The 14012-nt window shown below is 34.0% G+C and overlaps 1 protein-coding gene across 1 annotated transcript in view; it reads right to left on the reverse strand.

Annotated features, from left to right (window-relative positions):
- Positions 1-14012, reverse strand: part of LOC147079054 (membrane alanyl aminopeptidase-like) — a 59292-nt gene that overhangs the window by 36426 nt on the left and 8854 nt on the right. Inside the window, exons 3-11 of the mRNA XM_085955775.1 lie at positions 13365-13545; positions 12967-13153; positions 11278-11420; positions 9609-9743; positions 8428-8611; positions 6316-6493; positions 2793-2936; positions 2251-2329; positions 567-720 (exon numbers count right to left, since the gene is read on the reverse strand). Of these exons, the coding sequence (XP_085811901.1) occupies positions 567-720; positions 2251-2329; positions 2793-2936; positions 6316-6493; positions 8428-8611; positions 9609-9743; positions 11278-11420; positions 12967-13153; positions 13365-13545 (1385 nt within the window). The remainder of the gene's footprint in view (positions 1-566; positions 721-2250; positions 2330-2792; positions 2937-6315; positions 6494-8427; positions 8612-9608; positions 9744-11277; positions 11421-12966; positions 13154-13364; positions 13546-14012) is intronic.

Below are 14012 nucleotides of genomic sequence, written 5' to 3' on the forward strand. Positions count from 1 at the left end.
TATAAAAGTAATGTAATTTATAAAAAAAAAAAAATAACAATAACACGATTAAAAACAGTAAATATGTAATATTTTTTATTGAAATTATTTATATAAGTACAATATTTACAAGTGGGTACTTACCTAATATTGATAAGTAGGTATTTATATAATATTTTTAAAACATTGTTTTTATGACAAACCAGACGAGCGTAAAGCAGTAGATCAAAGATGGCGATTTTTTTACAATTTTTTGACATTAGATGTTCGTTCATGCTCGTTCGAGAAGTTTGCATATTACTTCACGTGTGTAGGTACAATAAAATAATACGAAAATATACAATAATAGTACGACTAATATATTTTTTACATCAACACTCGCTTACACGGGCTTATTGCTAATCATTAGTACCCATTCATTGGTAATATAATATGCATTAGTATTCAGCCTGTTGGGAGTAGCGGTACTAAGCCGGTGTAAACAAGCCCTTTATCTCAAATAAAATAACTTAATTAGTGAGTAAAATATCTAACAACTGTAAGGCAGAGAGCCAATAATGTAACAGAAACCACGTTGGATGTCGCACCAAGAGTGACATTGTCGAGGAGCCATGAGTCCACATCATCAAGGGTGTTTTCGAGCCACTTCCGGTTGGAGCTTGCTGTCTCCATGGCCATGGCTGCGGTGGCCTTCTCGGCTGCGTTAAAACTGCCAGTATGCTCGGCCACGAAATCCGTGAACTGAAAACGTGTTATATATTATAAATACAATATTATTGTTGCGTGGTATACATTTTACTTAAAATTGAATTTTAAAAAGTTTCGGCAATATCAAAGATGTTGAAAAACCTTCTTATATAATCTATATTATAGATGGAACCAAAATATATGAAATTGAAGCAAAAAAAGAACCACTGGTCCATTGATTACGTTAGCTAAAAGTGACTTCACATTGCAGGTTTATTTACAGAGTACTTCACCCTACTGCAATGACCATGGCCCCCACATCTTGAAGCGGGCGCCCATACCAGGATCTTTGGTGGGAGCCCCTACCTATCGCTAAGGTTAAAGGCAGTCTGACGCTCTACAGTATTGTTTTCCAAATGGTGTTCTAGGTCAAATAAAATTCAGTGTATTTTAGCGATTTTTTTACATATCGAATTATAGAGCTGTCGAGTAACATTCAACATGTCACAACAACTGTATATTTTAAAATGGAAATAACTCCAAAGCAAGATAGCGCCGCAGGCGACTTTTTTACTATTATAACAAATTTAAGATGTGGATTTATCTCATTTATCTGGTCGACCCGTCACGCCGGCCCCCCCTGACTCCGGGCCCCTAGGCTAGAGCCCTGTCAGTCCGCCCCTTGTAGGGGCCATGGCTATGACATTTTTTGCCAATTTACAGGGTGTAAAAAAAGACAATCCGTCACGATGAGTAGATAAGCAGTCAATAATAAATACTACACTTTAGCATTATAATTCAGTTGGAAAATCCTGTAAAAACACTTGAGTCACAATTAACATAAAAAATGACCACCATTTCTTGTGCAAGAAAATTGGGATGGCAATACAAACTTAACCGTCTTCATAATATCGACCCCTGAGAATAACAAGGTTCCATCCAACAGTTTTGGGCAAATGCAATTTTTCAGTGGAAAATGTTCCAAATACAGTAATCTTCATTTCGTTGTAATACCAACGCCATCTGACAGTTAAATACGGAGATCGATATACTTGCAAAATAATTTCAAATATCATAACAGAACTATAAGACGTATAAGACTCCTTTTATTTATAGTCCAAATTCTTTGGGTACCTAATGTGGTATAAGGCATACGATACTTTTACTCAAATTTTGGACGCCAAATGTCTTTAAATCTAACTCAACACTATCCATCTATCTTCTACGAGTTCGACTAGATGTTCGTTTGCCTCCCAGCGTCCCGGATGTCAATCTGTCATGCCTGATTCGTATATCCTGCACCTATACGTGCCCCAGGCATCTTGCAAAATTTGGTAGACTGTAAAATGTGAAAAGCATTATTATATCTCTGTCTCCACCCTGACTGTGTTCGACTCCTCGCCTGACTCCAACGATACCGCGTAGCACGCTCCGCTCAAATGAGCCCCATACTTTTTTCATGTGTTAGGTGCACCGGATTTCCGACCCCATATACCTATAACAGCTTGTCTTATTCGTGTACATTTTTATTAGTTATTAGTTTATTAGTAGATTTAATAATGTTAAATGTTCATATAAAATTACCAAAATAAAGTCTTCCTTTGTGACCAATCTATTTCCAAGAGCTGCTATTATTCTTGTCGTACCACTAAGTGACGTCACCCTGTAAAAAATAAAAAGATGCAAAAGTTTAAAAGATAGTAGATATTGTACCTACACTATTTCATACGGCAGTAGCTTGTTCAAGAGACTATGTGCTTGTCAGTTTTGTTAGTATTTATTCGTCATAATGATGACAATAACGATCAGCGGGACTAATGCTACTACAGAATGAAGACATTAATTTTTTTTCATTTTATGTAAAAAGTTCATCTTTAGGTTGGTACCCGTGTTTCGCCCGTGAGCGTCGTCACTAACGTCACAATAGCATAACAGGTCGAGAAGTTATCTAATTAACTCGCCAGGAGAAGAATATTGTTAAACGTGTTATTTTGACGTTTCAAACATAAAGTACAATATCATAGCATTGTTATCACAATCTTGCATGATTAGACATGGGAAGTGTATACCTGTTTCTAACTTCTCAATATTTTTAGAGACGATTAATCATATTATTGGTTTCATACTTTTTTTTCAGTTCCTTGAAGTTATCCTTGACGAATTTGAGCGCCAATGGAAGTCCTGTCTCTCCAGCATTGATGACTGATTCCACCACCAGATGACGATCCTGATCTCTTACCTCCGTGCCTTCGATACTATACTTCAAATATCTGTAACCGATATAATTACAACATGATGCATGTGTCAGCGTAGCTACTATCTATGATTTCCATTCCTGGGATCCAAATGCTAGAATCCTGGGATTAATTTTTACATTTTTGTAAACTGTAAACTTTTATTAATTAAAGAAATATAATTTGAAGAAAGTAAAGTTATGATTATATTGAGATGCACGTCGCGTACTGTCACGCTGTCACGACGACAAATTTAGTCTATGGTTTCGTCATTTTGCAGAATATTGTGAACGAACACAATCTCTGTAAATTCAATGATGAAGTAACCTAGTAACGAGTCTCTGTAAATTCAATAATATTTTGAACAGAACCCAACCTACAGACCATAGATAATAGACAACATTCTTAAAGAAAATACATAGAGCCAACCGCTAAAAACGAAAAACACGCGATTTTTACATAAGTAAGTCGAATATGTGTAGGCATGTATAAAAAACGTTCATTGAGTCATGCAGATGTCGATGCAGTGCAGTACAATGTGAGGTGACCTCATTTTTGTTCTAGTGATTTAGGCAGATTTTGCTGACAACTGACAGTGTTCGTTTAAAGAACCAAAATGTGATACGGGATGGGAGCATCAGTCTGATAACATTTCAAACACCAAGAAGAGTGTAAGGTAACTCTTTTTCCCGTAGCGGCTGCTTACTGTGACGTCACGTGATAGTACGTGACGTGCAGCACAATAATATAATCACAACCTAACAGTTCTAAATAAGTGAAAATCTATTAAAAAATCACAATGATGGCAAAATAACGTTACTTTGTTATGTTTTTTTTTTTTTAAATTTGTTCTTTTCAATTTTACATTATACTATTGTGAAGTTCCATCATTTTACTTTCATTACTTATTACATTAGGTACTACATTTATACATTACTACATTATTTTTAAGCATTTATAAAGGTTACATAAAAAGTACGTAAAATTGTATCAGTACAGCAGAATTGTTAGTAAAGTAAGATATCTATACTGTAAATCCATAAACATGGTATTGCAATTATCCTTAATAAATGTACATCAAGATAAGTTCATTTCACAACTACATTCATATTTGTATGAGCAAATCAAAGGGCGGTGTGAACAATGACATATTAAGTCAATATTGCATGTTTTTCAGGACGCAGTCTGGTGACATTTTTTCAGAGAAATCTTTTCAAAATAGGTCATTGATTTATGCAACATATTATTTTTGGAAAAATATTAAATAAAACAGTAATAAGGACAATAAAAAAATCTTGAAATTCGACTTATATATATTGTATATTATATAATATACTAGCTGAAGTACCCGGCTTCGCACAGGTTCACTTCGTGGTTATATTTATCTTAGATATTAAAAAAAATAATAAGATGTAATTATTTTTTTAATATTAAAATATCTGTGTTATACAATATGGCAATATGAAAATAATTCTAATAGGAGTAAAAGTCAAACAAAAGACCACTAAATTAAAATCGAATCCAAAATATGCAAACGTTATTTATGATATTAATATGTAGTAAAAAAAAAAATCAAAATTGCATGGATCAAACAAACAATAAACGTTGTATTTTATATAATACCAATTTAGAAACCTTCGCAGGTGTGCGCACAACAACTGACAAAAGTTTCATCGCAATCGGATGAATGTTATAGGAACGCATACGAATAGAAGAAGAAGATGATTTTTTAATTCAGAAATCTTCGTAGGCATGCGCACGACAACTCACCAAATTTTCATTGCGAATAGAAGAATATAAAATAGAAGAAGAAGGAGATGGTTATTCTAATTAAGAAACCTTTGCGGGTTTTGCCACAATTATTGACGAAAGTTTTATTGCAATCGGATGAATGGAATAGAAACGCATACGAATAGAAGAATATAAAATAAAAGAAGAAGATGGTTGTACTAATTCAGAAACCTTTGCAGGTGTTACCACAACAACTGACGAAGGTTTCATCGCAATCGGATGATTAGTGTAGGAACCATACGAATAAAAGAAGATATAATGAAGAAGAAGAAGAATATGGTTGTACTAATTCAGAAACCTTCGCGGGTGTTGGCACAACCACTAACAAAAGTTTCATCGCAATCAGATGAATGGTATAGGGACCATACAAATAAAAGAAGACAGAATGATGAAGAAGAAGAAGAAGAAGAAGGAGATGGTTGTACTTATTCAGAAACCTTTGCGGGTGTTACCACAACAACTGACGAAGGTTTCATCGCAATCGGATGAATGGTATAGGAACCATACGAATAAAAGAAGATATAATCAAGAAGAAGAAGAAGGTGGTTGTACTAATTTAGAAACCTTCGCAGGTGTTGGCACAACCACTAACGAAAGTTTCATCGCAATCGGATGAATGGTATAGGGACCATACAAATAAAAGAAGATAGAATGATAAAGAAGAAGAATAAGATGGTTGTACTTATTTAGAAACCTTTGCGGGTGTTACCACAACAACTGACGAAGGTTTCATTGCAATCGGATGAATGGTATAGGAAACATACGAATAAAGTATAAAGAATAATGTATAAAGTATATGAACCATAAGATATAATGAAGAAGAAGAAGAAGATGGTTGTAATAATTCAGAAACCTTCGCAGGTGTTGGTACAACCACTAACGAAAGTTTCATCGCAATCAGATGAATGGTATAGGGACCATACAAATAAAAGAAGATATAATGATGAAGGAGGAGATGGTTATACTTATTCAGAAACCTTTGCGGGTGTTACCAGTGTTACCACAACAACTGACGAAGGTTTCATCGCAATCGGATGAATGGTATAGGAACCATACGAATAAAAGAAGATATACTGAAGAAGTAGAAGAAGATGGTTTTTCCAATTTAGAAACCTTTGCGGGTGTGTGTACAATAACTGACGAAAGTTTCGTCGCAATCGGATGAATGGTATAGGAACCATACGAATAAAAGAAAATAGAATGATGAAGAAGAAGAAGATCATGATTTTTCTAATTCAGAAACCTTTGCGGGTGTGCATACAACCACTTACCAAAATTTGCTCGCAATCGGATGAATGGTATAGGAACGCATACGGGACAGACAGAAAGACAAACAGACAAACAGGCATACAGACAGACGGACATTCATTTATATATATAAGATATAGCCTATACTCTTCACGGAAGTGCAAGCAATACGTTAACAAAGTTTTATCGCAATCGGATGAACGGTATAGCAGTGCATTCAATACGAACAAACAAACAGACAAATATTAATTTTTATATATTAGATATTGCGTAAGTCAATGCTGCCAATTAATGAATTTTCATTTTCTTTGAATAATTCATTTGGTAGCGATTTAAATAGTCTGATAAAAATCATAATATTGTCATATCATCTCACAGATTGATTAATTCTTTATTTTCAGTGCATCCAAGAGCATTAAGGAGTAAAGTGATTTCTGGAGCCAGCGATGCACTTGTCATTTGGCTGAATAAGTACTCCCACTCAACCTTTGTCTTGTCACCCCTCACAGCTGCGCAGTAAACCACTTGGCGAAGATCAGGATCCACCCTCAATCCTGAAAATTATATTATTGCATTACTAATTATTGATTAAGGAGCTGATGATTAAAATAATCCAATTGCAAAGTTAACCATGTTAGATTGATTTCAAAGTTAAAATTATACGATTGTTCATTCTACGTAACTATTTAAAAAAATCTGTAGAACAGGTCTTGTTTACAAACAACCTATTATGTATGTTAAGAGCTTAAAGAATACATTTCAGGCAAAAATATTAAAATTAGATACGTTTCTACAAAAATAATACTTAACAACATTTTACACAAAGGTTCAAGAAGAGTTCGTAGAATTTGAATCCGATTTTATGAATTATTATTTATTTCGTACAAAGCAGTTACTTAAGTCTTTTTTTAAATCCTTTTCCAGGCGTAAAAAAATATCTACGTGAAAACTTCTAACTACTAAGTTTAATCGTAGAGATTTCAATATCAAATGAAAACATCAATACCCAATTTTTCGTACTTCATATCGAATACCGGTATTTTTTTCTCAGTGCCGTCAACTTCTCCACCCAAAGTGAAAGAATATTCCCAAGTCGAAAGAGTTTTTTTAAATCTTCATTCCGTCCAAACCTAAAGCTTTTTTGTCGAAAATAAATGTGGTATTTTTTGTGTGATTTCTTCATAATGATTCATTTGTGTTGAATTATTCAGTCATTGTCATATATTTTTTTTAATATCTCTGATTTTTTTATTTCTGAATTTAAAAACTGGTATTTCGGCATCGATGACAACTGGGTTTCCCGCTATTACAATCCCTAGTTAAGCGTCGCTTGTGGTAGCTTTCAATATAACGGCGTATGTGTTAGTTATCAAACTTTAGGATAAATAAGAAATAACACGTAACGATATACAGATAGACGGCTCTCGTGGTGCAGTGCGTAATGCGCTTGCCTTCCACCCGAGAGTTATGGGTTCGATTACCGGTCAAGACACAATATTTATGTGTTTTTCTCAAAGCCTGGGTGTTTGTGATTGTTCAAAATTACTAACAACCACCTTATACGAAAAAGCAAGGACATGGTTATTAATAATTCTAAAAAAACAATATACAGATGGTCCCGCCTGTGGCAAAGCATTAAAACAAGAGGACAGCTATTTCATGAATATTCGTATTAGATATTACATAAAATTTAGTTTATAATGATGTCCACTTGTTTAAAAAAAATTGAGTACCTAGGTACCTACTGATTATCTATCTAGAGACCGATTTCTATAAGCTGGCGTACACGTCATCACGGTTCTTTTATGAACTAGTGGAACTAAATTCCTAAATTCCCCCCACTTCATCATCTTAACACTGTATTGCATCCGCTCAGTGTTGCCAACTAGAATTTTCAAAACTCAGTAGATTTTTTATTTTTTCTTGAAAATATCCGTAGAATGACAAAAATGTATGAAATTCAACGATTGTTTTTGGTGAAAGCGTGTATATTGACATAATCTTACAAGTGTCATTTAAAAAAAACATGTAAAAAGTGACTTTTATTCATCACAAATATCATAATTTCGTCTTTTCCTGATCAAAATTTCAGTAGATCTACTGAAATTTCAGTAGACATGGCAACATTGCCGCTCCCTGACGCGATGATGCGACACGATGACGTGTACGGTAGCTTATAGAAATCTGAGTCTATAATATACAGACACGAAAAAACACCAGGTTCAAAGATGTCTTATCATTCAAGATTAAACTAGATAGTATGCTGTTTATATGCGTTTAGCATTTCTATGTCAATAAAAATATTTTAATTTTTAATTTACGAAAAATCGGATTATTAAAAATGGCAACAACTTACCATCTGTCATTCTACTTATTGCATATCATTATTAATTAATTAATTTAACATAACGCCGACGTTATATTCATGTGTCCCAACATAATATGGCCCTTGGTAAATAATTATAATAACTGTGACAGGTTTATTTACCATCCTTGGAATCCATCTGTTCTTTCAATTTTTGGCCAGCCTTCGTGTGGCAGTCTTTAGATCCCATTTCGCAGGCGATCGTCAAAGCGAGGACCCTGTTGAGTTTAGTTATTGGAGTATCGGTAGAGTTCGCTTGGAAACCAAGTTCTGTGTAGACCTTGTTGTTCAGTTGTTGGGCGAACGCCTAAAAAGAGAAAAATAGTACCTTAAAAACGTAGATAACAAGTGTCTGCATTATTATAACTAAGTGATCACACTGATCACAAACCCATTCTTTGCCGTGTAGACAAAAATGATTTATTAGGGCAACTGGGCAATTACGAATTCGAATTCGATACCAGATATGAATACTGTTTCGTTCGATAAGACGACTCTGCATATTATATATAACACTGTATTGTATTTAATTGTAGAAAATTAAAAACAAATATGTAGGTTTTTTTAACCATTAAGAGAGACCATGTAAATTGTTAAAGTATTGGTTGGGCCAATTATGATCACCCTCATCTCAATATTTCCCTTCTACCTCGAATCCAAATTATTGTAACCGTCCAGGCGTTCAACTCAGTTACGGAGTCATCGGTCCACCGTGAGTGAAGTGTTAGTTACATCAAGACAATTCGGGGGTCTCGTTACGAACTTCATACAGGGTGACTGATAAGTGGCGGTTCAACCGTGTTGCATAGAGACTGCCACGCGTTACCATAGCAATCATTCAGTCAAGAGTTACGGTTCGACCGTTGCGTCCATTACCGTAATTCACACAATCATAAATTCATTACCTACTAAGAGTCACCATCCAGCAGTCCAGACCAGCTTAACATCAAAGGTCAGTGCCTGGACACACCCCTGCTTCCGCTGTCCTTCACCAACATCCAAATGCTCAACCCCCATTCATACAGTCCACAAAAGTGCAACCAAGTATTAAATCATTTGTATCCACTAGGTATACATTATGTATTTATAGAGTATAATACTACTATGTAACGCATCTAGTTTAATTTCTGTTTGCTTCAGATTCTATAATATCAAGTATTATTTTACTTGCGTTGAATGTTTAGTATCTTTCAAATCGTCTTGAGTGTTTGAAACTTGGATCTGATGGATCAATATATATATATATATATATTATATAATATGGGGAAAAGCCAGTTAATAAATAATGATGACGTCATAATTACCTGTAGATATTTATAGTTCTCGGTCCCTTGCATTCTTGTCGACAAAAAGGAGAGTCCATAATTAGCCGCGACCCACGGGATGTAGTCTGTTTCATGAGCCAAATACCTGACCAGCTCAAACGTGGTGTTATAACTCTGCGCATAAACATTACGTATAATATAAATTAATACACAATAGATTGTTACATTAATTAATTCTGTACAACCGGGATTTGTTAATAATTTAATAAGTACATGTGTCGCTAGATTTCAAAATCAGCCTAGTCCATAATGGATGAATAGGAGAAAAACAGCTTTTTTGTTTTCTCAAGTACACAGTCACAGGGGTGAAAGTTTATATTATTTCGAGTACAGAATAAATGTAAAATTGGCTGATTTTGAAATCTAGCGACACATAATATACATAACTAGCCATAAAAGCTGGTTCATAGTATACTAGTATTTTAGTAGGTAGTTGAAAAGTGTCCGGACATAGTACATTAATGAGTGACATTTCAAGTTGAACAGACTTCATAAAACGTAAAGTATAAATAATAAATTAATTAATACTTAATTGTGTTTATAATGGTTTTATTAGAAGATATTATGAATGAAGAAATCAGCGAGATTAAAAAAAAGAGAATATGTTTAAGAAAGTGGATTAATAGGAGAGATGCAATATAACCATGTTATTTTTATATATGATTTAAAAATCCAAAGGTACTCATGATTTAAATATATCGAAACAAATTTTAAAGTTATATCTTTGCTTGAAATGAGAATTCTCGAAATTTTGTCAAATTAATTTTCGAGATTTCTCGATCACAAGCTCTATGTTACAGCTTATTTAAGACTGGGTTAATTGTTTCCATTATATATTTTGCTTTTCATTTAATATATTTAATAAATTATTAATTCGCTGGAACTCGATTTCACAATAATCGAAAAACTTTTAATATTTTGAACGATTAATATACGTAGAAAGAAAATTGTCAATGAGATTTTTTGACTGCAACGTTAAACTTACTGCATTCATTTTATGAATTAAACGTTTCCATAACATTGTCAGAACACTTTTTTTATATTTTTTAATGTTGATAACAACTATTTAGCTATTTTTCTTAAATAATTTTGAATTTGCAGCACTTTTGTCATAGTTAGTCGCTACTCCTGCGCGCAATCAAAGAACTGGTAAATCCGCCGCTGACCAAAACTCTTTTCAAGCGCGAATAATCAAATCGACTGCTTAATCTGCAAACCAGCACACTTTTGACAAAAATTAGATTTTTATGGCATTTTGTTATAAACCATGTTTTATATGGTCACACAAAATTTCAAACTACATTAATAAATAAATGCGTTATCGTTATTCAAACAATACAACCAAATGCGTTGCCAAATTTCCAATATCGTATATGGAACAACTCCACTCTTTATATAATTTGTCCCTATATATAAAAAGGAAGTTAAAATAGTTTTTCAATTCATAGTGCAGCTTATTTTTAAAAGTGTATTTTTTGAATTATTAAATTCCACTCGATAGTTAAATTATTATGTTTCTCCTTCCTAAACAATTTGCCTAAATGGACTTAGCCTGTTTGCAGATTAAGCAGTCGATATTATTAAAATACTGTATATTGCAAAATACTCATTTTTTTAAATTAAACCTACGGTCTGTTTTTAAACTTACAATTCTGCTTGTTCTTGCGAACTCAAAAATATCATCAACAAGTTGAGCTCTGTTGAGGTGGTGAATTTTTCCATGGTCAGATGTATTCAGAGCGGTTGCCAAAAGTTTCCAGTTTTGTTCATTATACATCACTCGATAATATCCTAAAAAATAGGAATGGTTGTATAATCGCAGTGAAATAGAATCTATCTAAAATGTCCGCCTTAATCCTATGGGTTTCACCAGGGCTGCACTTGAACTCTAAAACCTCTGCAGTGTGTGCGTCATTTTGGTGAAATTGGAAATTCAAAAACAATACATATACATCGACTGTGCTAATCCAAAAGAGTGTTAAGGATGTTATGGCCAAAATGAGTCATTTATGTCATTAGATCGGTGATTTCCAACCGGGCGAGTAGTGCCAGGGGCTCCGCGAGAATTCGCACAAACTTTTTATATAAGATCTAATTTTAAAAAAATGTTGCGTGATTAGAAATACCATATCAACCGTATCATTGAAGTACATAGCGAGAATTATACTTGGTAGAGGAAATTTTATGATAATAGCGTAAAGAGTGGCGCCGCCTACTATGGACTGATCGTTTTGTTTATGTGAAAGTGTTTAAAATAATGCACGCTAACGACACAGTTATTACGATTGACTACTATAAGGTAATTAAATTACACAATTTTGATGCTATGTACCTAAAAAAATAGTAATGTATCTATGAGACTTTGCTTAATGTCTCTGGTCTCCTTTATCATTTACCGCTCTGGATGTTATTGTCATCGAAGTATGGTAAGTAAACCAAATAAAAAAGGTTGAAAATTACTGTGTTAGATTATTAAAATAGTCATATTCATCGTCAGTAGATACTATATCACAATTTTGTGGCACGGTAGAAAAATATATAACTAAGCCAAATAAATTCTATTTTCAAATCTCCTTCGAAATTGCACATTTTCCCTAAGTTCCTTTTGGGCTAGAAAGTCGATATTGTGTGTACCTATATAATATATGAAAATTTGTCGCCCTCTAAATTTTAGCGCCCCGAGCTGTCACCGGGTTGTCCTGAGTTTCAAATTCACGTGTCATTTTTTTCAGTGCGTGCATTCAATGGTTTTATAAATAAACGAAATTTGGTGAAAATTAAACATACCTTCTTCTATGAAGATGGATCCCAAATACATATTATGGGAGTGTAGAAGATTAGATTAGCAGATCATAATAATTTATCGTGTAACTACCTACTACTTATTTTCTAAGGATACAGTGAGATAAAAACACCTTACAATAGGGTTTCAAACCAAATTTTCATCATTATCGGATAAAAATAATTTTTATGTTGTTCACCCCATTGAATTAAAAGAAGAGAAACTTTAGATAGAAACTCCGGTTTTGTCCTAAAAATTGTTTTTTTTTGTGCTGAACCAGAGAACACATCTGGCATCTTGTTGAATGGAATATTTGTGGACATTATTAAAAAAGAAAAAGGCAAAGTTACTGAAGATTTTTTTTAAGATATTACCTACCTACCTACCTACATGTTTTATGTGTAACCCAATGCGGGTCTTCAGTCTCCACTCAATATGGCCCAGCGAAGTCCATAGATTGGACACCTATGCCCTAAACTAGACCTAGGTACAACATGCGTGCAAGATAAAATTAGTTAGTTTAAAAAGTTAAAATAGAAACTATGCCATCCATACCAGTTTGTTGTTTATTTAAAATGAACCATTTGTCTGTATTTCCAACGTCAAGGGTTAGCGCCTTCTCGGGCACAAGCCAATCGCTTGCCGTCGTATTATCGAAAGATGGTTTGCCTTCCGTTGCTACATTTATTGGGATCCACCATGTCTCGTCTGAGGACATAGTTTTGTTCTGATGATAACGTGACTGCAAAAAATAACGTTTGTATGAGGTACTATTATACAGAAAAATAGTACAGGGCAGGTTTGGCGAACCTTTTTACGTGCGCGTGCCAAATGGAACAATTTATAGTGTCCCTTTTTCTTAGTTGAAGTTCTTTAAGTAGGGCATTGCTAAATCAAATCTGAGCTGAACATTGCTTCTGCGACACAATGTTTTAAAATGTTATTCATCGTACCTGTGTCAAATCAATATGTCCATTGGAGTTTCGCTCAGCTGTCACGAGGGGGAATCCTTTTTGGTCTGCCCAGGAAGTGAAAATCTGATCAATAGTCATTTTGGGAGGCAGGACCAGTTTCCCATTAATCGCTTTGTCCAAGTTCTTGAATAAGATTTTTGGTTCACCGCTTCCGAGAGGACTGCAAGGTATTTGAAAAATATCAATGGCGGTTTTCCATTAAGCAATTGAGATGATGGCTGCCAGAATGTTTAATTAAAATAAATACATATTTTAACAATTTGAGTGTAATTGACGTACCGTAGTGCTTAAAGAAAATGAGAAAAGAAAATATTTGAACTAGCTCAGCTAGTTCGTATCTGTATCGACATATTGAACAGTGTTGCCAACTGCCGTTGACAAAAACATACCAGACGGGGTACGAAAACAAGCTATTTGGCAGGAAAAAACGCTAGATGTTGTGAAAATAAAATTTTAATAACTTTTTTTGTCTATCGAAAGAAAAGTGCAAAAAAATCACACTATATTTTCCCAGAAATTCATTTCAAAATTGACAAAAAATAAATAATTAATCTAACCTATGATTGGTAGCTATAATACCAGAGAGAGGAATCCCCGATAATCGTCAATATGATGCCACATGCCTAA

This window comes from Rhyacophila brunnea, unplaced genomic scaffold (genome assembly GCF_057557595.1).
Source record: "Rhyacophila brunnea isolate RB1 unplaced genomic scaffold, BYU_Rbru_1.0 scaffold_10, whole genome shotgun sequence".
NCBI lineage: Eukaryota > Metazoa > Arthropoda > Insecta > Trichoptera > Rhyacophilidae > Rhyacophila > Rhyacophila brunnea.